This window comes from Eptesicus fuscus, chromosome 13, assembly GCF_027574615.1.
Source record: "Eptesicus fuscus isolate TK198812 chromosome 13, DD_ASM_mEF_20220401, whole genome shotgun sequence".
Taxonomy (NCBI): Eukaryota; Metazoa; Chordata; class Mammalia; order Chiroptera; family Vespertilionidae; genus Eptesicus; species Eptesicus fuscus.
Genome location: NC_072485.1, coordinates 83,272,075 through 83,298,461, shown reverse-complemented (window position 1 = coordinate 83,298,461; position 26,387 = coordinate 83,272,075). Strand labels below are relative to the sequence as shown.

At 64.7% G+C, this 26,387-nt stretch overlaps 2 protein-coding genes across 2 annotated transcripts in view; one reads left to right on the top strand and one right to left on the bottom strand.

The window, feature by feature from the left end:
* Positions 1 to 8,587: 8,587 nt before the first annotated feature.
* On the top strand, positions 8,588 to 19,515 carry TOLLIP (toll interacting protein). The gene is made up of 6 exons (XM_008159570.3): positions 8,588 to 8,758; positions 12,824 to 12,973; positions 13,774 to 13,956; positions 14,548 to 14,700; positions 15,950 to 16,040; positions 17,428 to 19,515. The coding sequence occupies exons 1-6, from the start codon at positions 8,726 to 8,728 to the stop codon at positions 17,640 to 17,642; spliced, it is 825 nt and encodes a 274-aa protein (XP_008157792.1). The 5' UTR covers positions 8,588 to 8,725; the 3' UTR covers positions 17,643 to 19,515.
* A 1,246-nt stretch (positions 19,516 to 20,761) lies between these two features.
* MUC5B (mucin 5B, oligomeric mucus/gel-forming) overlaps positions 20,762 to 26,387 on the bottom strand; it is a 31,776-nt gene continuing 26,150 nt past the window's right edge. Inside the window, exons 40-55 of the mRNA XM_054725731.1 lie at positions 26,065 to 26,324; positions 25,770 to 25,956; positions 25,342 to 25,567; positions 25,062 to 25,240; positions 24,917 to 24,986; positions 24,632 to 24,732; positions 24,296 to 24,327; positions 23,880 to 24,060; positions 23,420 to 23,524; positions 23,283 to 23,320; positions 22,657 to 22,773; positions 22,174 to 22,260; positions 21,961 to 22,080; positions 21,774 to 21,822; positions 21,508 to 21,610; positions 20,762 to 20,963 (exon numbers count right to left, since the gene is read on the bottom strand). Coding sequence (XP_054581706.1) covers positions 20,762 to 20,963; positions 21,508 to 21,610; positions 21,774 to 21,822; positions 21,961 to 22,080; positions 22,174 to 22,260; positions 22,657 to 22,773; positions 23,283 to 23,320; positions 23,420 to 23,524; positions 23,880 to 24,060; positions 24,296 to 24,327; positions 24,632 to 24,732; positions 24,917 to 24,986; positions 25,062 to 25,240; positions 25,342 to 25,567; positions 25,770 to 25,956; positions 26,065 to 26,324 — 2,057 coding nt within the window. The remainder of the gene's footprint in view (positions 20,964 to 21,507; positions 21,611 to 21,773; positions 21,823 to 21,960; positions 22,081 to 22,173; positions 22,261 to 22,656; positions 22,774 to 23,282; positions 23,321 to 23,419; positions 23,525 to 23,879; positions 24,061 to 24,295; positions 24,328 to 24,631; positions 24,733 to 24,916; positions 24,987 to 25,061; positions 25,241 to 25,341; positions 25,568 to 25,769; positions 25,957 to 26,064; positions 26,325 to 26,387) is intronic.

The window sequence follows — 26,387 nt, the reverse complement described above, 5'->3', positions numbered from 1 at the left end:
CTTCCGGTTCCGCGGCGGGGGCGGGGCCGCATCCGGGTCCCGGGAAGGCCCGCCCGGCCACTCGGGGGCGCCGCCGGGCGAGGCGCCGGGAGCTGGAGCGCCGACGCGCGCGGAGGGGGCTGCCGAGACCTTGGTCCGGGCTCCTGGCCCTGCGCCCAGGAAGGGGCCGCCAGGCCGGGGCGGTGCCTGGAGCCCCAGGACTCCCCACCGGTGCCTGCCCGCCAGCTGGCTGAGGGGACGGGGGCTTCCCCACCCGCCATCTCCTGTCCACCCATCCCCCATCCCACCCATTCCCCATCCCAGCCATCCCATCCATCCCCCACCCCACCCATCCCCCATCCCATCCATCCCCCATCCCACCCATCCCATCCATCCCCCATCCCACCCATCCCCCATCCATCCCCCATCCCATCCATCCCCCATCCCACGCATCCCCCATCCCACCCATCCCCCATCCATCCCCCATCCCATCCATCCCCCATCCATCCCCCATCCCATCCATCCCCCATCCCACCCATCCCCCATCCCATCCATCCCCCATCCCATCCATCCCATCCATCCCCCATCCCATCCATCCCCCATCCCATCCATCCCCCATCCCATCCATCCCCCATCCACCCTCCATCTCATCCATCCCCCACCCCCATCCACACATTACCCACATGTCTATCCTCCATTCATCCACCAACCCTTCCAGCCACTATTCATTCATCCATCCATCCGTCCACCCATCACCCACACATCCACCCTCCATTCTCCCACCAATCCTTCCATCCATCCATCATCCATCCATCTATCCCCCACCCCATCCACCCATCACCCACATGTCTATCCTCCATTCATCCACCAATCCTTCCATCCATCCATCCATATCCATCCATCCATCCATCCATCCATCCATCCAGAGAAGGCAAGATACGGGCCAGGGATAGAAGGTCAACAGGACAAAAATGGAGGATCTGGAGGAAGGGCCGTGTGCTTATGAGGCTGGGAGGTCATGTCGAGGTCGACGGAGCACAGCAAGGACCTTGGCTTTTATTTTTCAAGAAATGGGAAGTCCTAGGGAGGGAACGGGAAGGGGGGGGCGGGAGATAGCTGTGATCCTATCAACAATGAGAATATATTTCAAAACTAATAAAAATATATACACCCACAAGAGCAGAAATGGGAAGTCTCTGGAGGAAGTTAGGCAGACACCGTAGAGTGTGCATTGCAATGGGCGCCCTCTAGCGGCTGTGCAGGGAATGGCTGGGAAGAGGCCCCGGAGGCACCTAGCGCAGCCAGTTGGGGCAAACTGGTGGTAGCAGGTACGTTGGAGAGAAGCTAGTGGGCACGAGAGACATTTGGACAGTTACAGGGGCACACTCAAGAATGGAGCCAGTTTGGCTCAGTGGATAGAGCATTGGCCTGCGGACTGAAAGGTCTCAGGTTCGATCCCAGCCAAGGGCACATGCCTGGGTTGTGGGCTCGATCCCCAGTAGGGGGCGTGCAGGAGGCAGCCGATCCATGATTCTCTCCCATCATTGATGTTTCTCTCTCTCCCTCTTCCTTCCCCTCTGAAATCAATAAAGAAACATATTTTAAAAAATAAAATAAAGCAAAAAAAGATAAGATGCCTCGATGGGTCCATGACTCAGAAAGGAAACTTGTTTTTTTTAAAAGAACGGACTAGGGGCCCGGCTGGTGTGGCTCAGTGGGTGGAGCGTCGGGCTGAGGACAGAGGGGTCCCGGGTTCGATTCCAGTCGGGGGCACATGCCTGAGTTGCAGGCTCCATCCCCAGTGGGGGATGTGCAGGAGGCGGCCAATCAATGCTCTCATCATTGGTGTTTCTAGCTCTCTCTCCCTTCCACTCTGAAATCAATAAAAATATATTAAAAAAAAAAAAGAATAGACGTAGGGGCCCGGCTGGTGAGGTTCAGTGGTTGAGCGTCCACCTATGATTCCATTCCCGATCGGGGCACATGCCAGGGTTTCAGGCTCTGTCAATCCCCAGTGTGGGGCATGCAGGAGGCAGCCAATCAAGGATTCTCTCTCACCATTGATGCTTCTGTCTCTCTCCCTCTCCCTTCCTCTCTGAAATCAATAAAAGACATTTTTAGAAAACTAGCTTTTGGACTTATATGCATGCATATAAGCCTAACCAATGGACACAGACAACAGGGGGGTGAGGGCATGAATGGGGGGGGGGTGGTAATGGGGGAATAAGGACACATGTAATACCACAATCAATAAAGAAATTTTTTTTAAAAAACTAGCTTTTTAGAAAATAAAATCAAGAAGGTAGACGGGCCCGGCTGGCGTGGGTCAGTGGTTGACCGTCAACCTATGAACCAGGAGGTCATGGTTCAATTCCTGATCAGGGCTGTGGGCTCGATCCGTGTCCAGGTCTCAACTCAGAAGAGGGCACAGGTCCCAGTATTCACGGGACACCCTAATGTGCCCAGGGCCCCAGGCCGGTTTTCTGGGTGCCTGTGTTGGAGAGTGGGAATTTTTGAGCATGCTTCCAGAGAGGCCGTGGACTGTGCCCCAGATAGAGTTGTCAGTGCTGACACCAGGCCAGGCCTTGAGATAGGGACTCATGGCCCCTTCCCAGCACGTAGGCCTTCTCTCACAGAACACTGTCAGCTTTCTGGAGAACAGGATGACCCTGTGAATAACATGGTCGTCATTGGCATGATCATGTTGCTTGGGGAAAAACTGTTTTGTCTTGGGTTACTTATTCTGCAAAAACCGGATGTGGTTAATGTGCTTAAAAGCGGTCCTACACAAAGGGTCGCTGCTGCTCTCTGGTCTCCCTGCGTGGAGAATGGCAGAGCAGTCGCCGGGTCGTCCGGCCGCCCGGCTAATAAAGGCTCCCTAAATTTTAATTTGGTCTGGGCTCCAGTGGTCATTCACTCGCATCCGCTCCACAACACCTGTTCCTCGGGATGCTCGAGGAATGATGGTGAGTGGCACTTCTGAGTGCTGGGTCGGTGCCGAGGGTTGTTCCGAGCGCCCTGTACGGGTCATCTCATTCAGGTCACGGCACCCCGACGGCGTGCACGCTCTTGCTGCTCCTGCGAGATGCAGGGAGCAGGCAGGTGAGGGGTGGCAGTCACAGCCTCTACCCCCAACAAGTGGTTCCCGTGTCCCAGCCCCTCCCACAGCTCCCAGGAGAAAGGGCAGCCCCATGGGCATGAACGGGTGTGAACTGGCCCTTCAAGCGGGAGCCCAAAGCTCGGCCGTACGCGAAGGGCGCTCGAACTCGCCCGTGACAGCACAGGCCACACGACAAGGAGACCCACTTGCCGTCGTCAGACAGTGACTGTGAGGAAAGGAGGGACCCAGGGGGAGGGGGAGGCCGAGGGGGCCGAGCGGTCTCCCGGGGAGCCCGAGCCTTCCACTCGGACCGCAGGGAGTGCTGGCTGCCCAGTTGTTTGTGCAGCTCAGGCCGGCAGCCAATTATTCCCGTGCGGAGCAGGGAGTAATAAGACCCCGCGGGTATACACTGGGATGCTGAGCAGCAGGGAGACACGGGGAGGTGTTCGCAGAGCAGCTTGCGTGCATTTCACAAGCCACGCGGCATGTTAAGCAGCCGCTCTCCAGGTGCTGGACGTCGGGCCCGGCTGGCGTGGCTCAGGGGCTGAGCGTCGACCTATGAACCAGGAGGTCACGGTTCGATTCCCGGTCGGGGCGCATGCCGGGGTGCAGGTTTGATCCCTGTGGGGGCCATGCCGTAGGCAGCTGACCGATGATTCTCTCTCATCGTTAATGTTTCTCTCTCTCCCTCTCCCTCCGACTCTGAAATCAATAAAAATATATTTTAAAAAAATAATAAAAATAAAAGTTTGTGCAGCAGGCGACAGAGCCCCAGAATACGTGGGGCAGGAGCTGAAGGGACCACGACTGTATGGGAGGTCCCCACCCCCCTCTCTCCACATCCACAGAACACAGAGCTCCGGGGAATAAGGTGCTCGCGTGAGACTGCGCACAGCTTGCTGGGCCTGACATACGGGAAGCCGCAGGCAAACGTGAGCGTGCAGGCTGCTGGAGTGCCCACGGAACAGGCACCAAATGGGCCGGATTCTGGGCCAGAAAACCGCCTACGACGTGCAAATGGCACAAACTATGTTCTCCGACCAAAATGAGGTTATGTTAGAAATTAATAATAACTTAAGAAATTAATAATAAAAAGGTATCTGGAACCCACCCTCAAATATTTGGAAACTAAATAACCCATGCACCACAGGGGAAACTAAGCAGTATCTTAAACCGAAGGGAGAGCCTGAGCCGGTTTGGCTCGGTGGATAGAGTATCGACCTATGGACTGACGGGTCCTGGGTTCGATTCCAGTCAAGGGCACACACCTCGGTTGCAGGCTCCATCTCTGGCCCTGGTCCGGGCGCATGTGGGAGGCAGCCAATGGATGTGTCTCTGTCACACGGATGCTCCCCTCTCTCTCTTCCCCTCCCTTCCACTCTCTCTGAAAATCAATGGGAAAATGTCCTCAGGCGAGGATTACACTGAATGGAGACAAAAACTGGTTGAGTTCTGCTCCGTGGGACGCAGCTAAAGCGGCGCTTAGTGAGGCGCCAGCCCCGCCGGAGGGAGGGAAGGTCTCAGGTCACTCACCTCCAGACCCCAGAGAGAAGAGCCCCCGATTCCTGTGCCTACAGGTTCCTCTCCACCATCTGCTGCCCAGCAAACGATTCACCCATCAGCAACCCGCCCCAGGGCGCCTCCTCACTCGGGGTTGGGGGGGGGAGGGGTGGTAACTGTGTCCGTCCGGGGCTCACAGCCAGTCTCAGACCAGGCCTCTGTCATGGCCCTTTTCACCTCACATCTGAGTCACCCCTGAGACAAGCCAGGCAGCCACGGCCCTGGCCTTTCTCGGAGAGTCTGAGGGATGCCTCGGAGCCATAAACATGCCAATTACATCAAACTCACTGTTAGGGTCCACATGGGACGTTTTATTAGGGTACAGCCACACCCATTTGTGTATATCATGCAGTACGGCCAGGGGTGAACCTGAGGGGGGGTGAGCACGTGGAAGGATTAAAGAAGACAGACAAGAGAATAAAGCTGGGGCAAGGTGGGACACCACTCTCGGATGGAGAGACAGCGCCACAGCCTGCAAGCCGAGTCTTTATTTTATAGCCGGATTCCACGAGGCAAAGGAAGGGCGTGGTCGAGATGTTTACAATGTTCTCTCGGGTTTCAAATCCACTCAATCAAACGCACCTGAACCTTATCAAGCTTTGTTTTGGCAGCACTTGCTGCACCTCCTGCAGCCCACATCACTCAGCCACCTGGGACCTCAGGTTCAGACCATCAGGTCAAGCTTACAGCCATAGCCTTTGCTATAATTGTGCTGGGGGGCTTTGCCCTCCACGCTGGGACCTGCACGTGGCTTTGCCACGAGAGGACTGTGCCTTCTCATTAGTCCGAGGCTTGAACCTGTCCAAACACTGTAGCCACTCTCGACAGTACATATCACCTTGGACGCTGTCACACTATGAGTTGAGACTTGGAGTTTCAACAGAGACCATCAGCCGTTCTCTCTCTGGCTGCTACAGACAAAGCTTGCTGGCCTCTGGTCTAGGATCTCGAATGCCCTTTGTGATCTTGCACAGCTGGTCAAGAACTTTGGGGTTCCCTCTTTCACCAAAGACCGTCTTTTCCAAGCCAATCAGCCATTCCTTGGGGGAGGGGGGAGAGAAGAGGAGGCTGCACAGACTGCAGAGGAGTCCCCTTAGGCACCCAGAGTCCCATTGGGAAGCGAGAGTCAGAGATCGCAGGTGGACGGGGAAGGACGAGGCCCCATTTCCGTCTTCTCTGTGTCTGACCTGGCGGAGAACGTGTTCAAGCACGAGGGTGGGGCTAGGGGAAGGGCGTGTGAGGCCTTCTGTGTGGGCGCCCCTTCTGTGTGGCAGTACCTTCCCCTGTGCGCTGGCAGCTGTAGGCACCACCCCAGCCTCCCCACATCGGGCACAGGCAACGCGGGTTTGGAATCGGGAAGCCACAGAAGCGATGACGGTGGGAATAGCACAGGCAGAGGAGCAGAATGCAAGCTTGGAACCCCAGAACGTTCCAGCAGGAAGGGATAGAGGTGACCCGGATCCACCCTGCTCTGAACCATTGCAGCCTTAACAGGTTGGCTCATTTAAAAAAAAAAAAATGATTTCAGAGAGGAAGGGAGAGGGAGAGAGAGAGAAACATCAATGATGAGAATCATGGATCAGCTGCCTCCTGCACACCCCACACTGGGGATTGAGCCGGCAACCCAGGAATTGAACTGTGACCGACATGGTTCGTAGGCCGATGCTCAGCCCCTGAGCCACGCCGGCCGGGCACGGGGTCATGTTTTGCCTGTGTTCGCACACGGTGACCGACTGGCCGTGGGTTTTGTGCCGGAGCATCGTGGCCAGCGGCCTTGTCCGACCTCGATGTTCTGTGAAGCCGCTTACGTGTACGTTCGACAGGAGACCAGCAGGCCCCGCGGAGGGCAGGCCTTCGCCCCCCGCCGCCTCTGATGGAGACCACGAAGGAGCCCCTTCTCCCCAGCAGCCCTGGGCAGACACGCCGAGGGGCCTGGCGGCGGAAAAGGGGAACGTGGGACCGGTGTGGCCGGAGGAGGCTGTGAGGATCACGCAGGCCTCCGCAGGGACACCGAGTGGGAAGTCGCAGGCTGCGTTCTGTGTATGTTGGCGATTTCCTCTGACGAGGAGGCGCTGTTGGCGGCTAACCTTCGACCCCTGCTCCAGGCGGCAGAAGGTCACGCTGTGCAGGTGACCTTCCTCCTACGGGAACACCGTCGGCCTGCGCCCGCGCCAGTGCCCCGCCCACACGCCTCTCTCCTTTACATGACTCCTAGTTTTTTCAAAATTTTAAAAGTAAGTGCTCCTCTCCCAGGTGACTTTGGGGTAAATCAAGGGCCTAAGGTAACCATCGGCCTGATGCTGTCTGTTCAGTTCTCCTCCGGCCTCTCAACCCGCCATCTCCCGCCTCCAGGAGGCGTGCACCTGTGGCTGCGATCAGGCCCCGCCGCTCTGCTCCTGCGTGACTCCAACGTAGAGAACTTCCTCCCCGAGACACTGGCGCTGCCCTTGGCCCAGCTTAGTGGCCCGTTGTCCCATGACCAGCGGTCCTTGGTGCGGCCGGGGTTCCCGTGTCCAGAGCCTGATAGTTGCTGGCCCCAGACCCAGGCCACCCCTCCCAGCCAGCGGATCTCGGTCCCGGGGGCTTCTGGGAAAGCCCACCCTCAGTCTGAGGACTGTTGTTCCCTTTCAGGGCTCGATGCCTGAAGCACATAGAAACTGACACCATGGCTGAGGGGGTGGGAATGGCACCAGGAGTCGGACGGGTGGGGTCAGCCCAAACCTGGGTTCAGCGGCCTCGCTGCTGGGGCTCTGGCTGGGGAAGAATTCAGAGCCAAAACCCAAAAGGTAAGAGAACATTTATTTGGTAAATCAGAGGCGGAAGAAGTAATTCCTGGAAGAAACAAGTTGCACAGGTAAAGAGAGGCCCTCGGAGCTTGGGACAGAGGAAGCCAAAGGTACGTGCCTGGGGCAGGCAGGGGGCAGGCAGGGGGGGCAGAGGGAGAGGCAGGGCTCCTCCTCCCCAGGGCGTTAAGGGGGAGATGCGGGGCGGCCCCAGGGGAGGAGCTCAGTAGAGCAGCAGCTCCAGGTGTGTCCGCTCAGGGCTGCGGTCTCCTGATTGACTGGGCACCAGGGCAGGGGCAGCCGGCCCTGACCTCTGACCTCAGCCGTGGCTGGTTTGTTGCTTATCTGGGCCTGGAGCTCAAATACAACGGAGGCCCAGATGTTATCTTAGGGAGCAGAGGTCAGGGGGTCCCAACCGCAGGGCATGGCCAGGATGTGCTAGGGGAGGAAACGTCACCCTGGGCGAGGTCCCACCTACAGCTGATGCTCCCTTGCTAGGCCCGTGGGGCTTCCACCTGGGGACCTTCTGCACCTGCCCATCGACCTAACTGTCCTCACACCATGACATCGGGTTTTTAAAAACAGCGGTTCATTTAAAGCTGAGTGACCCAGGGCTGGGGCTGAGGCAGGCGCAGGGTCGGGCAGGCGAGGCGGGCACGGGGTAGCGGGAGGGCCTGGGCCTCTGCGGGGAGGGCCTTCAGCACGGATCCCGCTGCACAGCGGACACGCTTTCGCCCTCCCCGTGGGGTTTCCGAGGTCAGGCTCCCTTTGCGTATGGCCTTTGGGTCCCTCGGGAAGGACCGGGCGGACTTTGGCCCCGAGTGCAGCTGGAGGTCAAAGGTCTCTCCTAGGCCCTGCTTCCGGTGCATCGCTTGGAGTTTTGGTTCTTGTCTCTGAAGAGCAATCCGGTGTCTCGGTCCAAACAGCGCAGGGCCACTGCGAGCTGGTTCTGCGGCTACACTGCCCCGCCCTGGGGTCCAGGAGGCCGGGCTCCCCAGCCAAGTGACCGGCTCAGGCGGGGCCCGGGACCAGGCAGCCGGCTCGGGAGCCACGCAGCAGGCGGCGGCGGGGCAGCGACTGCGCAAGCGCCGGCCGGGAGCGCGCGGAGGTGCGCGCGCGCGCGGCGCCGGAAGGGGCGGGGCGGGGCGGCGCCTGCGCAGTGCGCGGCGCGGGGGCGGGGCGGCCGTCAGCTGACTGGCGGCGGCGGCTTCGCTGGGACAACCGTTGGCGGCGACGCAGGCTCCGGAGGGAAGATCGCCGGCGTGTCGGTTCTCGGCGGGCGAGGCGCGGCCGGCGGAGCACCATGGCGACCACCGTCAGCACGCAACGCGGGCCGGTGAGCCTCCGGGGCGGCGGCGGGCTCTCCCCTCGGGCGCGGGCGGCCGTGCGGGTCCCGCGCTCCCGGCGAGCGAGCGGGCCGCAGGCGGGGGCGGGGGCGCGGGCGCGCCGGGATGAGGAGCCCCCGTGCCTGGGTGGTCCCCGGATGGAGGGGGCTCCTGCGCCCCGGCGGGTTCCCCGACGGCAGCATCCGGAACTCGAAGTCTGTACCCCGTATGGGAGAGGCCCCGGCCTCGCGGGCCCCGGATGGGGAAGGCCCCCAGCGGGCCGTCTCGCCGCTTCCCTGGCGGCGGGAGGCCGCGCGGGAGCGAGGTGGGAGCTGGGCCCGGGCGCACCGGCGGTCACGAGCGGGAAGGCGGCCTCCGCAGCCGCTCGCAGTGCGCAGCCGCGTGACTGTGACCCCGGCCGGCGAGCAGCGCGCGGACCCTCTCGCCCGCCCTCCTGGGCGGTGACGGGCCCTCTGCACGGGTGCGTTTGCCCAGCTGGAGCCGAGCCCGCTTCGGGCGCGGAGGGCAGTGAGCCTCCCCGCGCGCAGTCACCGGCTCGCTGTTCTGGTCCCCCGCTCTGAGGGCCCCCGCCCTCGTCTCCCTCTTCTGACCGGCAGCGGGGTGACCGCCCGCAGCCTCTGGGCCCCCTTAGAGGCGAGGCAGCCAGAGCAGCGGCCCCCTGGTGTGTGCGCCCAGCAGAGGCGCGGTGGTCAGGCGGAGGCCCCAGTTCCCTGGCTGTCAGCGTCCCCCGCCCCGGTGGGTCCCCACCCTCACCTGTGGCAGCCGCCATCCTGGGGGGCAGTCGGCTCTGACTGCACAAAGCGGAAGCAGCTGACACTTCAGCGGGGAATGGGGCGCCCTTGGGCAGACACGCGTGTGGGCCTGTGCTGTCCAGGCGGCCACGACGCATCCTCTGCCTTCCGCTGTTCTCCGTGTGGCGGCTGCGGCCTGAGGTCCATGTGCTGCTGGGCGGCACCCACAGACCAGCACGTGTCCCGGGTGCCTTCCCGGCCTGTGAATGGGCAGGAACGGTAGGTCTGGGTGCCGTGGAGCAGGTGTGACTCAGGCAGCCGCTTTGGGCAGCAGGGCGCAGTGAGGGACCTTACAATGCGGCTCTTGACTGCACACAGGAGCCACGCAGGGGTGGTCGCCATTGCATCTGTGGGTTTAAACTCCGTGGGAACAGGTGAGTCAGGTTTGTGGAGGAAGCTGACACTTGAGGGACGAGTAGAAGTTGTTCGACGGAAAGGTCCTGAGCGCGCTGCTGTGCCCCAGGGAGAGCGACAGGCGTGGCCAGGGCCGTCCCGATGGGAGGGCCTGTGGGCGGCAAATGGATGCTCAGTCTAGTGACTACAGAGTCAGTTTTTTAAAAAACACTTTGCCTGGCACACACCCTCGGTAGTTGCCACCTCTCCAGCTGACCCATGGCCCGTGGGCTAAGCAGCACTTGGAAGGACGCTTTGCCATTAGCAGAGGCGGTGGGAGACCCTCCGCTCGCCTGGGCGCAGTGGCTGTGCGCTGGGCGCCGGGAGGGATGGTGCAGGCGTAGCCAGGCGCTTGGCCTGGCCACAGAGAAGCCGCGACACCAGCTGGTGCTGTAAAGGCGGCATTGGGCAAGTGCTCCCTGTGCCGGGCCCTGGCCGGGCAGCAGCCTGAGTGTGAGCCCCGCCCCTGCCCACACGGAGCTTCAGCTGGGGCCCAGGGAGCTCAGAGCCTGGACTCACTCACAGGGACTGACCCTGAAGTCTGACCACTGCCTCCTGCTCCCGTAATAGAGGAAAGTGACACAGGGTCCCTGGGAGAGGGAGGAAGAGGGCCAAGGATGACCTTGCCTCCTCCACCTTCCAGAGCAGGTCTAGACTCATTCCTTCCGCCTCGGCACCACCCACTCACGTCACACTCGCACGGCTGGTCCATCTGCTGTCACACCCTGCGGTCAGGTGCCAAGCACGCCCCTGGCTCCTCACCTGTCTCAGCATCAGTGGCCCTCGAGGGCCACCACTCCTGGCCGCCGTCCTCCCCTCTGGCTTCCTGCTCTCCCTTGGTCTGTCTCAGCCAGGCCCTGCGGTCCGTGCAGGTTCTAGTGCGTGCTGGGGACTCGACTAGTAGCAGAGTGGGCACAGCCAAGCATTTCGGCTTTGAAGCGCCCGTCCTGTCGTGAGTGATTTAAGAAGTTGGCGAAGGCGTGGGTGATGGGCGAGGGGCAGAACGGGTCTCTGCCGTGAAGCTGGAGAGGGTGGGATGGGAGGGGACTCAGTGGCGTCCTAGGTGGCCGGAGGATGGCGGCAGCACCCACCAGGGCCGAGCAGGACCGCAGCAGCCTTCCCTTCCCCGTGCGCGGGGGTCCGGCGCCCTCACCGCACCTGCTGTGCAGAGGGTGCAGTCAGGGCGCACAGCCACCTGGGCGCCCCCGAGTCTCACATGTCTGTCCTGGTCCACCCGCCGTCTTCGGTCTCAGCACGTCACTCCCAGCCCCTCCTGTGGTCGGCTGGACAAGGCCATGTCTCCTGGCCAGACTCTGGGCCTGCTGAGCCCTGGCCCTGGGTCACTGTGGTGGCCACTGTCCTCACGGGGCAGCCTCCTCAGGTGCACAGGGGCTCCAGGGCTCGGCTCCCTCCAGGCGCAGCAGGTTGCTCCCCGGTGTGGGCTCCTCCCCGGAGCTGCTGACTCCCCCGAGGCCTGCAGCTGCCGGCGGAGCTGTTGCTTTGTTTTGCTGTGCCCTCTGTCCCTTTAGGCCTCGGCCTGGCAGCTCGCCCTGCCCTGGCTCCAGCTGTGAAGGTCATGTTGGCCTAGAGCCGTGAGGTTGGCTTGGGCCAGGTTGTGGGGGCTCCAGAGCCCTTAGCGGTGCGTTCTCCGCACGGGGTGCTGTTGGCCCCCGAGCTCAGGTCGCTGGGCTTTGTTCCTTAGAGCGTCGCTGCTGCGGTTTTCTTGGGGATCACATCGCCGTGAGTTCACCGACGGAACAGCCACGGGAGGTCAGGTGCAGGCGGGAGGTCAGAGGTGGACCCACTGGGGCCGCCTCCCGATTGCATAAAAATAACTTACATTTTATTTTTTAATTCCACAGAAGTTACTCACCCCATCACTAGCTATTTCAAGGGCTAAAAAAACACCTAGCAGTTACTTAAAAAGTATTTTCTCGGAGCAAACAAAGGTTTAAAGTTAAGCTCACTGAAGGTATTTAAGGATTTTTTTCAGCTGCTTTACTTTTGTGGGGAAGTAACGAGTTTTTAAATTTTTTATTACATTGCTGTTATATTTGTATAAATTGCTGCCGTGTGTGTAACTTGCTATGTTATATTAGCAAGTAACTCACATCAAAATATGCTGAACAAATGAAGTTGGTGGTCCCTAACCGCGTTAGAGAGGAAGTGACCTGGTCTTTTCACGGAGAAAGTGCCGGTAGAGAGGGGACACTAGCAGACAGCGTGCCTCCACTTAAAGTGCCATGGGGGTGAGCGTTGAGGCCCCTTGGAGGGACGGGAACCGAGGCGGCCAGGAGGTCCGTCCTGGGCCGGCTCTGTGCGTGGCAGCACCTGGGCCTGCTTCGCTGCGAGAGAGGCTGTTCTGGCCGAGCCTCGTGGGGCCGTCCCTGTGGGCAGCCTGGGGCGGGAGGAGTGGCAGCTTTAATTGCCCTGTTGGAGGGCGTCCCTGCAGAAGGTCTTCCCGTCACCTGGGGTCTGGGTCGGCTCCGACCCGTCTCGGCGGCGTGTGAGCCAGTGCCTTGTCATCGGCAGGCCTCGCTTGTGGGAGAGGCCCAGTGAGAAAGAGTCACAGGTAGACAGCTTGTGACCCCAAAAGCGATCCAGGACACCGCCTGGTAAGCCCGTCCGAGCCCGTGCCTCTTGGGGGGCAGCATCTGCTCTTCAGGGAGCTGGAGTGCCCAGTGCCCGCTGAGTGCCGGGCTCCCTCCCCAGAGCGGCAGGGGGTCCAGTGGTCAGGGTCCCGGGCTGGGTGCCTGACCCCAGGCCTCTCCCTGCACGGGTGAAGAAACAGGCCAGTGTAGCCTGGGCATCCGGGCCCTGGAAATGGGGGTTCGGTCCTGCCGGCCCGGCTGCACGGACTTCTCCCCGCAGGTGTACCTCGGGGAGCTCCCGCAGGACTTCCTCCGCATCGCGCCCACGCAGCAGCAGCAGCAGGTGCAGCTGGACGCACAGGCGGCCCAGCAGCTGCAGTTCGGCGGGGCCCTGGGCACGGTGGACCGCCTCAACATCACCGTGGTGCAGGTGCGTGCCGGCCCGGCGGAGGGCGGGACCTGGGTTCTGTGTCAACAAATGGCGCTTTGCCGGTTTCACGGGTCGAGGTCTTGGTGCTGAGATCTGGGAGTGGTGGGTCCCATTCTGGGTTCAGGCTCCTCACCAGACCTGAGGCGTCCACGATCTTTCTCCCGTGGGCAGTCTCCACTCGGAGAGCTGGCGTCCTCAGCGTCGGCTGGGTCCCGGTGGCGTGGTTTTGCCCGGGCCAAGACCACAGGAGAATTTGATAGGGTTAGGTCTCACGTGTAGGCCTGTAACCCTCCTGGGGCAAATCGTGTGGCAGGGACCTACCCCCAAAGCCCCGTCTTGCTCGTCAAGACTTGTGTGTTTTCTGCCTAAAATGCACTCCTCCCCATCAGTCAGCCCTGCTCCAGGCTGGGCTCCTGGGAGAGCCCCCCCTGCAGGGAGGCAGGGCCTGCAGGTGTTTGGGCCGCCCTGGGTGAGGCTGGTCCTTGGGGACCCCACTCGTCCAGGCTCGTGCCCCTTGTTCTCGGTGGCTCCTGGCGCTGTCCCGGGCAGCCTGCTTCTCCCCCCTCTGCTGAGGAGGCTGGAGACTCGCCCCACGGCGCCACGTGCCTCCTCGCAGCCTGCGGACTCCTGCGGGAGCTTCCTTCTCCGCCCTGGTGCCCAGGAGCACGCGCTGCTCGGACCGAGTGGCTGGATTCAGGCCCGGGGAGCACGGGGAGTGGTGCGCTGAAGGGCGGACGGCCTGTGCGCCTGAGCTCTCCCTGGCAGCGGCTCCTCGTTTTCCTGACGTGGCTTTGTTTCAGGCCAAGTTGGCCAAGAACTACGGCATGACCCGCATGGACCCGTACTGCCGGCTGCGCCTGGGCTACGCGGTGTACGAGACGCCCACGGCCCACAACGGCGCCAAGAACCCGCGCTGGAATAAGGTCATCCACTGCACCGTGCCGCCCGGCGTGGACTCCTTCTACCTGGAGATCTTCGACGAGGTGCAGGCGTCGGGCCGGCAGGCCGTGCTGGGCTGGCTGCTGCGGGGGCTGCGGGGTTGGGGGGGGGACGACTTGGGCTGTGGTGCTGGTGGCCCTGCCCCAGCGTCCCAGCAGCAGTGGGAGGACGTCATCGCCAGTGACGCACTCGAGTGTTGGCGCGTGCTCCCTCCGGAGCAGGCCCCCGAGGCCCGGCCGCGAGGAGCAGGCTGGGGGAAGTGGTGGGCCCCTGGCGGGCGGGAGGGGGTTCTGGGTGGTGCGAGTGGCAGGCCGTCCACCCGGGTGTCCCTGGGAGTGGCAGAGGGTGCAGTGGGCTCTTCCTCGCCTGGTCCCCTGGTCACTGCCTGGGAGCACCCTGTTCCTCCTGAGGTCAGCCAGGGAGCCCAGCCGGTGAGAGCTCAGGTGAGGGTGGGAAGCCAGGCAGGGAGGTGGGCCCTCTGCTCCCTTGGGAGGGTGTGTCCTGCACTTGTGCCCGGGGCTTCCCGCCTGGGGAGGCGTGGCCTTGAGTCTCCAGGCAGCGGGAGGGGGCGGGGCTTCAGGTGTCGGCACTTGGCGGTCTCGGGCTCTCATGCTGGTTCCCCTCTGCTCCCTCAGCGAGCCTTCTCCATGGACGACCGCATCGCCTGGACGCACATCACGCTGTCGGAGGCGCTGCGGCAGGGCGAGGTGGAGGACAAGTGGTACTGCCTGAGTGGGCGGCAGGGCGACGACAAGGAGGGCATGATCAACCTGGTCATGTCCTACTCGGTGAGCGCCGCGGGCGGGCGGGGCCGGCGGGTGTCGGCCGGGCTGGCTCCTCGAGCCCAGGCGGCCCACGGCAGCTGACCTGCTAGAGCCGTTCTCCCTGAGGGGCTCGGCCGCAGCCCGAGTGGCAGGCCCCGCGTGGGCACAGGAGCCGCCGCCCTCTCCGTCCCGCGTTCTGCCGGGGAACAGTGCTGTGTGGTGGCCAAGTCACGGGATCGAGGCCATCTTTTTAAATTTTTGTTTCTATTTTGTGGCCCATCTTTCGAGGTGTGGCTTCCCTTACGGCCTTGAGGGCCCCCCTGTGCAGTAGAGGGTCGTCTCAGAGCTGCATGGGGATGAGGGGGGGATGGTGCTGGCCCTCGACTGGACAGCAGGGCCGGCCGCCTGGCCAGCACCTCGGGGCCTGGCTCCTCCTCAGCACCCGCCACGGAGGTCCTTGGGGGCTCGGAGGCCATGATGGCTCAAGGCAGGCGCAGGGCCTCTGGGTCCCTGCCATCTCCGTGTCTCCAGAGGTTTCTTCCAATCATGGGAACCTTTGCTGCGGAAGCCCAGCGGGCGGGGCAGGCGAGAGCAGGTGTGGGTCCCGAGTGGGCGATGCCGGCTCAGCAGCCCTCACCTGTGTGCCTGTCCCTTCACTGATGCCGGGCGATTTTAGAGCCAGTCCCGCATCAGCAGAACTTCACTCGTAAGCGTTTCCTCTGCACCTTTTTTATTTTTAATCCTCACCCAGGGCACACTTAGAGAGGAAGGGAGAGAGAAATATCGATCGGCTGCCTCCTGCACGCCCCTGACTGGGGATTGAGCCTGTAACCCAGGCATGTGCCCTGACCGGGAATCGAACCGTGACCTCCTGGACGCTCAACCCTGAGCCGCACTGGCCAGGCACCCTTATGCATCTTTAACAGGCATCTTTACAGAAACACAAAACCGCTCTTACACTGACGGAGGAGAGATTTCAAACCTTAGAGACTCCCAGGAACTGTCCTGGGTGCTGACCCGCAGCTCCCACTTACATTTGTTGTGGAACCTGTGACATCTCAGTTGGCCACGGTCCTGTAGGGCTGGTGACACTTCTACCCGAGTCATTCATTCCCCTGGTCTTCAGCAGAGGAGTGCTGTGGGGCCCTGGGGAGGGCGGGTGTCGGCCCTGGGCTGTCACTCCCAGGACGCGGTGGGTGGGGCTGCAGTGAGGGGGTTTGTGTGCGCTGGGGTCTGCTGTGACCCTGTGATCGATGGCCTTTGTGTGTTGCAGTCTCTGCCGGCCACCATGATGATGCCGCCTCAGCCCGTGGTCCTGATGCCCACCGTGTACCAGCAGGGCGTCGGCTACGTGCCCATCACGGGTGAGCGCGCCCCTCGGGGTGGCTCCTGGGGTGCTGGTAGGACGGGGGTAGGGGTGGGGGTGGGGGGTGGGGGCGGAGACTGGGAGTGCGGCCTAGAGGCTTAGCCTGGTCTTGGAGTGAGGCATGAGGATCCTTCCAGAAACGAGGGTCAGGTGTTACACTTGGGTTTTCTGTGCGTGTATAGGAAATGGAATTTTCTTTTTCCTTAGCTATTGGCACAAGGAGGGTGAGTTGCAATTTCCGGAGATGCAGAAATGTAATTTTTAAACATTCCAGCACATGAGTTGCCCTAACCCCGTGGTCGGCAAACTGCGGCTTGCGAGCCACATGCGGCTCTTTGGCCCCTTGAGTGTGGCTCTCCCACAAAATACCACAGCCTGGGCGAGTCTATTTTGAAGAAGTGGCGTTGGAAGAAGTTTAAGTTTAAAAAATTTGGCTCTCAAAAGAAATTTCAGTCGTTGTGCTATTGATAGTTGGCTCTGCTGACTAATGAGTTTGCCGACCACGGCCCTAACGGATCACGTTCCTGTTGGGTGAGGTGAGCCGTGTGCTCTAGCCACACTGTCCCCGTCTGTCTGTGGGGTTTCCCGTTCGTTACAATGAGCAGTTTGTGGCAGCACAGCACCGTCAAGTGGCCTTGTAGCCTTTACGTCTGAATTTTAAAATCCTGACTTTAGCTGCTGGTCGGCTCACTCTGGCTGTGGCAAACCTGGGCTCAGGCAGCGGCAGGCAGTGCGGGACGGACTCCAGAGAAGGGAAGTGGGCGAGCCCCAATGTCTGCCGAGGTGCAGGGAGCTGGGTCCAAGCAGAGCGTGGCCGCCCCACTGTGCCGAGGAGGCACGGCCAGCATGGGCGGTGGTCAGCATCTGGGGCGCTGGAGAGGAGGCGGGGTGCTGGTGAGAGCCCACCCCACCCCCGTGTGAGTTCTGCTTCCCTGGTCACATCTGCAAAGGCCCGTTGCCCGGTGAGGCCCAGCCCCAGCCCCAGCCCCAGGGGAGAGCCTCGCCGTCCGGGGCTCCCAGCACCACGTGTGCTGGTGGGGGAGCTGCTTTCCAAGGAGGAGGGCCAGCTGTGTCTGTGGCTCCATCCTGTGCGCTTCGCGGGCCCTGAGGCTCTGGCTTCAGGAAGAGGAGGTGTCCTCACGGGCGGAGGCTCCCCGTGGCCGTCCTGGGACATGTTGAAGCAATCCCAGAGGAACAGAAAGCTGCGCTCCTCTCCCGTGTGCCTGGGGTTCAGGGTCACGTGGCTTGGGTGCCCTTGCTGGTCGGTGCCCCTGAGCCCTGGGCGGCCAGCCCTGGGGGAGGCTCAGCGCAGGCTGCTCTCTTGAGCCAGCGGCGTCCTCGGCACTGTCGACCGCCGCCTCCTAAACCCCGTCTTGGGCTTGCAGGCATGCCCGCCGTGTGCAGCCCTGGCATGGTGCCCGTGGCCTTGCCCCCGGCAGCTGTGAGCGCCCCGCCCCGCTGTAACGAGGAGGACCTGAGGGCCATCCAGGACATGTTCCCCAACATGGACCGCGAGGTGATCCGCTCGGTGCTGGAGGCCCAGCGCGGGAACAAGGATGCGGCCGTCAACTCCCTGCTGCAGATGGGGGAGGAGTCCTAGACCCCTGCCGCCTGCGCCCTCGCCGCCACGCCGCTCCAGCCCTTTGGACCTGCCGCCCAGGGCGCCCGAGCCCTATCCCAACGAGATCCCGTGTCCCCTCCTCAGTGTCCCGTCGCCAGCCCACCTGTTGGGGATGCAGGTGGGTTTTGGGTTCCGGGCAGCTGCTCTGGACTGCCAGCGGGGGTGGCCGAGGTAGCCTCCCTCCTCACTCTGTGGGGTGAGCGGGCACGTGGGCCGTGTCCTGTGTGCACACTCCCCTCCGCTGGGGACGCGCGCCCTCGAGTGCTCTGAGCTGCTCCTCCCGAGCGCCCTTCTGGTTTGGTCCCTGGCGCGTAGTCCGGCCGCTTACGGGGATAGACCTACTCGCTTAGGTTCGCAGTCCACGGACAGCTGCTTTGGGGTTTAGAACTTGCCAACTGAAAACTCCCGTCCTCCCTCCGTGTGCTTCCTGGGCCTGGCTGCCCCCCGTGGCCCGGGCCGGTGTGGCTTGGCCAGGCCTCAGCCATGGGGTCCGCCTGCCTGTCCATCCCGCCAGCCCCCGTCACAGCCCTCGCGGTGGCCGGAGCGGGGCTGTCCTAGCTCAGAGGATCCCTGGTCTCCGTCTGCTGTCCGTCAGCTCTGGGGCAGTCAGGCCGAGGGGCAGCTTCCTCTCCTTGATCGGCTCTCGCACCAGAACCTGAACTTGGGGCAACAAGTAATAGACCTAGTGCTTCGCTAAGGGAGGGAGGGTGCGGGGGCCTGCTGGGTCCGAGGGTCCGTGTGGAGTGTGGAGACAGTGCCAAAGTCCCCGGGGCCCACGTGCGCATGTGCGAGCTGCACCCTGGCCCGACGCTGGCCACGGCCACAGCGTAGGGACAGGGTGGGTGCCACCTAGTGAAACGGGGAGTTCCTCAGAAGTGACGCCCTTTAAGCCCCGCCCTCCACGGAACGCGTGCGTCCAGCTGCAGTCAGCGGCTCTGCCTTGGACTCCGCTCTTCCGATTCAGGGTTGGGGCGGTCCTGGCAGCGTGGAGGCTGGTGGCTAAGCCAGAGGAAGCGAGGGCTGTTTGGCTCCTCCCTCCGACGCCCTGTGAGCCTGGAGGGTGTGCCGCGGGGTGGCCAGGGCACAGGGGCTTGGACCACTTGCTTGGCGAGCGCAGCCTTCTCGTGGCCCCGTCGTCATGCCCTTGTCACGTTCCAGCAGCTTGGCTTGTGCCTCAGAGGCCGACGACTCAGCGACGAGCGTTGGGCAGGCCTGCGGGCCCTGGGGTTTGAGTGGTGGCCTGAGCGGCCTGACAGCCCCCCCCCCCCCTTCCAGGGAGGCTTGTGGGACCCCTGGGAGCACTCGGCCCCAGCCCAGGGCAGACGCGCAGGCCCCGCTCGTGGCGGCCCAGTGTGCGGGTGCGTAGTTTTTAGGGTGACGGGCACTTGCCACATCCCCGCTTTTCTTTCTCGTGCGCGCTGTGTTTTACTCGACCAGAGCCCCCGTTTGACAGGGCCTGCCTTGCTAAAGCAGACCGGCCTCCACAGCTGCCCCGGCCTGCGCTCACAGTGCCGCCTGCACCCCACAGGGAAGTGCGGCCCCCGAGGAGGCCCCGGGCCAGGCCGCCTGCAGATGGCAGGTCGGGGCGCTGCCGCTTCCTCGGGCCTCAGCCGGCTGTGGGTGAGGCGAGGCTGGGCAGCGCGTCTCCTGAAGGCCCCCCTTCACCAGCCCCTCCCGCCCTCCGCCCGCCCGTGTGGGTGCCAGTGCGTCTCGGAGCCTGTGCTTCTGTCCTTCTCCTGGGTCCAGTGTCCAGATTTTCTTTGATTGTAAAATATATTTTTACTTTTCAGCCTTCTAATTTAATAAATGATCTATATGAAGATAGAGAATTAAAGTCCTTCAGGGAAGTTTACACGTGTGTTCCCGAGTCTTCTTTAACTTCGTGCCTAACAGACGCGCTGCAGCGAGCTAGCCGGGGACGGGGTGGCCGGTCGGCAGGCGGCCGGCTCACAACGTGACCCAGCATCACGCGGGCTCGGCTTCGGCGAGAGCTGCGGGAAGCCCGGCGGGCGGTGCTGGCCAGGTCGGTGTGCGCGCACTCCTGGCTCTGACCGTGACGGCCTGCCTCACTGGCAGGTCGTGTGATGGGGCCGGGCCCAGGGAGACCTTCCGCCACCCTCCCTCTGCCTCCCAGGTGGCTCCCGCCCGGAACCGGCCTGCCCACGTGGAGATCATCTCTGGTCCTTCCTGCGAGGTCAGGCCCGCCGCCAGGGCGCCCTCTGCATCCTGGGCGCACAGACGGCCATTTGCCTCCCTCCCCCCACACACGTGCAGCGTGCTCACAGCTCCGGACACGCGGGGAGGAAGAACAGGTCGACACGTGACTGGTGCCCTGAAGGGGACAGTGGGGCAGCTGCTTCCTGCTGTGCCGCCCGTTAGCTGGCCCAGTTTGTCTCCCCCTGTGACCCCTTTCATGACTAACCCCGTGCGTTTGGAGTAACGTGAGGTGTTTCTGAGCCCTTGGCCCACTCCTGGCTCCTGCCAGTGCCCCCACAGCCCACCCAGGACTGACCCGGCCTCCATGCCCCCGTCCCTCCCAGCGGGTCCAGCACAAGCCCCAGGGGGGAGGGGAGTGCAGCCTGCGGGGCCCCGGGCACAGGACGGCGGGGAGTGGTGCCAGGAGGAGGCTCGGCGCTGGGCGGGGAGCGATGTCAGGACCAGGTGTGTACACGATGCTCAGCATTTATTTGCAAAGTTGGGGCTGGTGAGCAGAGGGGCGCTTCAGGGCACCGGCCCCTCCCTCCCCCTCGGGCCATCAGAGCCTGGGCCCAGGTCCAGACTTGGGCAGGCAGCACCCATGATGCGGCTCCTGGAGGCAGCAGGCCTGGGGGGACCGCTGTCCGTGCTCCCTGGGGCTTCGCGGGCGGTGGGGTCCCAGCCCAGGGAGGCAGCACAACAGGAGGAAGAGGGGGTCTGGGCCGAGTGGGTGCTCGTGGTGGGTGAGGCTGGGCCCCGATGGCAGGGCAGGTGGCAGGCGGGTGGAGGGACTCCCTGCCCTGTGCTCGCTTCAAGATGACCTTTGCTGCTCTGTCCCTGTCCCGGGTGTGGGCTTCACCCAGGGCAGGTGGAGGGAAGGTGGGGGCGGGGGGCGGCTGGGGTCAGGCAAAGCTGCTGTGGCCTTGTCCGGGAGCGGCCGGCGAGGGGACGCAGGCCAGGTCGCACTTGCACTCGTCGATGTGGGTGTAGGTGTGCTGGATGGCAGTCCCATCGGGGCACTGCAGGGTCACCGCCTCCTCGTGGGCCCTGGTCTCCTGGCAGCAGGTGCAGCGGCGCTGCATGGCCTGGGCCTCCGGGGAGTACCTGCGGGCACACGGCCCTGAGACGGTGCCCTCGCCCGGCAGCCCGTGCCTGTCTGAGGAGGCGGCTTCGCTGGCCGCGCCGGGGACGGCTCTGCGGGCGCTCAGGGTCACTGAACCGCTACCTTTCTGCCAGGCACCCTTTCCTCTCGGAACCAGCTCCTCAAACTTGCTGACCCCCACAGGCCCCTCCTCCAGGAACCGGCCCTGGACCCTGCTCCCCGCCTCTGGCCGAGGGCTCACAGCTGGCCGCAGCCCGGCCGCTCGGCTCTGCCAGCAGCTCCGCCCTGAGCCTGGCCCGAGGAAGACCCTGGGTCTGCCCGCCCCCAGGTGGACACGGCCCCAGGCACCTGGACTCAGCGCCTGGCTCTGCGGGCCGGAGGCCCCAGGCTTGTGCGGACGGATGTGGAGACGGGGCTCCTCTGGGCCCCCCTTTCCTCCTGGACCCTCCGGACGCAGCCCAGGCCAGGGCCACGGGGGCACTGGGAGGTGAAGTGTGTGTGCTGGGCGGGCTCTGCTGGAGGCGGCTGGGGGTGCGGGCCACTCACCTGGACACTCCTGGGCAGGCGCCCTCGCAGAAGGTGAGGTTGACGGGGGCCTCGCAGCCCTGGTGCCGCAGCACCGTCCTGTTGACGCGGACCTGGCAGGAGTCTGCACGGAGGAGAGGCGGGGGTGGTGGTCCCCGAGGACCCAGACCGGCCGCTCCCTCCCAGGGTCCCTCCCGCCCAAGATGTGAGTCCAGCGGTCAGGGCAGGAGCCCAGGGGCAGAGGTTGGAGGGAGCTGGAGGGCGGGGTGGGAGGCGCCCCGACTTACCCACTTCCTCCTCGCAGGAGTAGCAGCAGCCAGTTTTCCTGAGGATGCCCTGCAAGGGGGACAGAGGGAGAGCTGGGGGCGGGGCCTCATAGGAGGGCGTGGAGGGGCTCCAGGAGGGGGTGTGGGCGGGGCCTCCCGGGCCAGGCCAGGAGGCCACCAGGCTGGCCAGTTCCCCGGGGGCACACACCCTGCAGCTGGACACGTCTGGGCAGGGCGACGGCCTGAGGATCAGCACGGGCACCCCGCGCTCGGCCTGGCAGTGGTACTCGGTGCAGCTGTCCAGGCTGTTGACCCAGGTCTCGTTGGGCTGAAAGGCAGGGGAGAGTGAGCCGGTGGGATTCTCTCAGGCCCAGGAGGCTGGAGGGGAGCTGCCGGGTGGAAGGCTGAGACCGCCGCTTACCTGGACCACCCCGCCGTCGGGCGTGAGGCAGGCCCTCTGCACGCACTCCCCACAGCACTGCCCAGCCACCGCCAAATACTCGGAACCCTGGGGGCCAGAGGGTGGTTATGTCTGCACCCAGCCCTCCTGCCCCTCCACGCCCCAAGGGCCTGGCAGCCCCATCCCGACCCCACCCTCTGAAATCGTGCCCCTGCCATGGCCCGGAGGGGAGAAGCTTGTCCAGGCCTGGCTCTGAAGGTCGGGGTGGCCCCTGTCCTGCTTCCGGCCCCTCCCCTCTACTTCGGCCTGCCTGGAACCTGTCCGAGCCCCGCCCGCCCCCTCACCCACCACCTTCCTGCTCTGCAGCCTCCCTTTGGGGAAGAGGGCCAAGGCTGGGCTGGAGAACCGCCCTGGGTCAGGTCCCGCTGCCGAGGCTGCCGCGGGGGCTGGGGGCTGGGGGCTGGGGGGATCGCCAGGGGTCTGTCCGCCCCGGGGCAGGCTCACCGGGGGACAGGTTCCGTTGCAGGTGTTCTCCTCACACTGCACGGTGGGCTCCTGGGAGTCCACGGACAGGCAGGTGCACGTGTGGCAGGGAGTGGTCGCTGGGAAGATTGCACCGACCTGCGGGGTGGGAGGGAGGGGGGTGACTGAGGGCACTGGGTGGGCGGGGCCAGGTGGGCTCGGAGGAGACGAGGCCCACAGGCTGGTTCTTCTTCAGGTGGGTTTATGGATGTGCCCCCGCTGGCCCGGCCAGGAGAGCAGCAGGACCCCGGGCAGGGCAGGGCCCGCGTGGGCAGGCACCCGGCAGGCAGCGGGCGCTGGGAGGGGCGGTGCTGCCCGAGGACCTTCCCCTTCCTGGGAGGAAGCTGCTGGGAGACCCTGAGGCTAAACTCTGCCCTGATCCGGGCACAGGCGCCTCTCCCCTTCCCCCTCCCCCTCCCCCCAGCTCTAAGGGGCCCTGAGCTGCTCCCTTCATCTGCTCTCATGGCAGAGGGCAGACAGGCTGGCATGTGGAGGCGAGCCGTGGTGTCCAGAGGTGATGTACAGAGTCCCGCCGCCCCCCAGGCCACGGAGCCCCGCAGACCACGGAGCCCCCCAGGCCACGAGCCCCCCAGGCCACGAGCCCTTACCCCGTAGAGAGTGCCGTTGTAGGTGCACAGCTTGGGCCCTGGAAGGAGAGGGAAGGCTGAGGGCCTGCCTGGCGGGGGGAGGCGGGGGGGGGGAGGACACCGCTGCCCCAAACAACACCCCAGAGCCCCCCACTCACGGCAGCTGAAGGTGGGGCAGCAGCCGCCCTCCTCCTGGGTGCGGGTCAGCTCCTCTCCTGGCCCACACGCCGGCGGGCTCTGGGGGCAGCTGGTCGTGTTGCAGACTGTGGAGAGGCGGAGAGGCGGGTGCTGTCGGGGGACCTCGCCCTCCCCACCGAGCTACTTCCCCGTGTCACGGGGTCCCCCCCGTTGGAGCCGAGGAAGTACTTTTCCAGGGCTGACCGCGCTGCGGCCCTTCGGGGTTCCCCGTCCCTGGTCCTGCCCCTGTGCCTGGGCAGACCGAGGTCTCCAGCCTCATTTTTAGGAGAAAATGAAGCCCCAGAGGCCGCCCCAGCTCAGGGGTCCAGCCAGGACGCCGTGGCCTCAGTGGCCTCCGTGCTGCAGGCCCTGCCGGCTGGTGGCTGTGCCCTGCGCCCTCCTCTCGGGGCCCCACCCGCCGGCCCGCAGGGCAGGGCTCACCGCACAGCGTCTCCTGGCAGCACGGGTTGTCTGCCCGGGGCCTGGTCACGGCCACGAAGCCAGCCCAGCCGCACTCCTGGGGCAGTTCCCGGGCGTCACACTGCACGGGCACGCACTGCACCGACACGGAGCCCACGTCGCACACGCAGGCCTGGCAGTTGCTGACCCACCGCTCTCCAGGCTGCAACAGACCAGGTCAGGGTCCCCGAGGGCTCAGGCCCCGCCTCCGCTCGGCCAGGTCGGCCCTCGCCCCCAGCCCCCCTCGCCCCCAGCCCTGTGACAGGGACGCATGCACACCCAGGCGCCCGGCAGAGCCGCCCACCCAAGCTGAGGCCCCTCCCTCGCTCCCTCCCCCTCCCTCCCTTCCCTCCCTCTGCTTGAGCGAGGTGGGGCCGGCTGGGGGCAGAACCACTCACGAATTTGGGGAACCCGTCTGGTCCCACGCAGGCTGGAAGAGAAGGAGAAGGGGGGTCACGGGGGTCCTGGGGGTCACAGCTGGTGGCAGAGGCCACAGGCTGCAGGGACAGGTCCTCCGGGGCCTGGCCACTCCCCAGCCTCTGTCGTCCCCCTGGGAACGGAAGCCCGGGGAACCACGGGCTCCAGGCTGATGGCCGAGGGCAGACGGGTGGCGCTGGGCTGAGGCTGCCGTCGCCATGGAGGGCGACGGGCCCAGCACAGGCCGGGACAGGGACGCCTGCCGGTGCCTCCCCCGACCGCCTCCCAGGACTGGGTCAGGGCCGGGCGGTGCTTACGGCACTCGGGCACGCAGACGTCCGTGTGGGCGTTGAAGAGGGTCTGGCCGTCGGGGCAGAAGCAGCCCTCCGCCAGCGCCGTGCTCTCCGGGCTCTGGGTCCTGGGAGGGGGAGGCAGTCCTGGGCCTGCACCATGTGGACGGGCAGTCCACGGAGCGGGCAGCGGGCGTGGATGGGGTTGGTCGGCTGCCCTGACGTCCCATGGGCCAGGGTGGGGGAAGGGCACCCCAGAGCCCTGCCCCCCTGGCGGCTCCCAGGCCCTCGGGCAGTGTGGCCGGTGCTCACCTGGAGTCACAGGACGCGGGCTGCACGGGGCCGCATGGCTGGTACACCTTCTTGGGTGGGCAGGGGAGCTCTGGGGGCAGAGACAGGTGTCAGGTGGGCCGAGGAGGCCAGGCCACCCCCCAACCCGAGGCCGCCCCCAACTCACCGCACAGCCCGCCCGTGGCGTTTCGCCAGTCGCTGCACACGCCCCGGGCACGGCAGAGGGCCGCGTAGGCCTCCAGGCTCTGGCAGGGCACCCCGGGGTGGCTGGCCTGGCAGGCGTCCTGGACGCAGGCGCTGAAGAACAGGCCGGGCGGGATGAGGTCCTGGCACTCGGCGAAGATGCTGCGGGCAGGGGCGGGGCAGTCAGAGGTCGGAGCAGAGCCGGGTCCCGGGCCCGATGGGGGCACTGCCCCGGGGTGACCACGCCCTCAGGAGGGACTCACTGGCTCAGCATCAGCTCGCAGAGGGGCGCTGGGGGGCACGGGGTGGAGGTGGGCGTGGTGGGTGCTGGGGAGGGGGGGCTGGTGGTCGCGGGCGGGCCTGTGGGGGCCGAGCAGCCTTCCTTGTTGGTCTCGGGGACCAGCCAGGCGCTGGCCATGTCCTGGCAGGTGGGGGCGATGGTGCCGTCCGGCAGGCGGCAGTCGTCCGTCTTGCTGTTGGTGCAGGTGCCTGGGGGCGGGGCCGGGAGGGTCATCGCGGGGCCGGCCTCCCCCCCCACCTCCCTGGGGCCACATGGTTATGAAACCTGGTTAGTGAGGGAGAGGAGCTCTGGCCTGGGGCAGGCGGCAGGGGGTGGGATGCCACCCAGGGCCCGGGCAGGACGCGGAGGGAGGAGCAGGTGGCGCCCTGCAGGGCCCGCGTGTCCACGCACCGCACTGGCCCTCGGTGTTGTGGCTGAAGCGGCTGTAGGACAGCTGGACCTGGAAGGCCTGCCCGTCGAAGGTGATGCTGACCCCGACGGCCGGGATGTCCACGCGCATCGTGGTGCTCGCCGTCACGGACACGCTCACGCCGTTCTGGCTGAAGCCCTGGCTCACCCGCACGCCGTCGAACAGGATCTGGGGGCGCAGTGGGGGCCGTCACGGGCGGGGGGGTCGGGGCCCATCCCCTCAGCCCACCAGGTGCAGGGGCTCCCTCAGGCTCGGGGCCCACCCGCCCGTACGCACCAGGCCCTCCTCCCGCCCGCTGGCGGCCGTCTCGGTGGTGAGGACGACGTCCGTGGACGCGTAGCGGATGTGGAGGGCGCGGGGGCAGCTGGCGGAGGCGGAGGCCGCGGCCCCGCAGTGGTGGTTGTCCAGGAGGACGGTGAGGTTCCCGTGGCGCGGCCGGATCTCCCTCACGAGCACGTGCGTGCAGTTGTCCCGGAAGGAGTAGGGGGTGCCGTCAAAGGTGACGTAGTGGGAGTCGCCCCAGCTGCTGCAGGAGCCTGCGGACGCACACAGTCCCTCACCCGGCGCCACGCGCCTGGCGTGTCCTCAGCTCGGCCTCT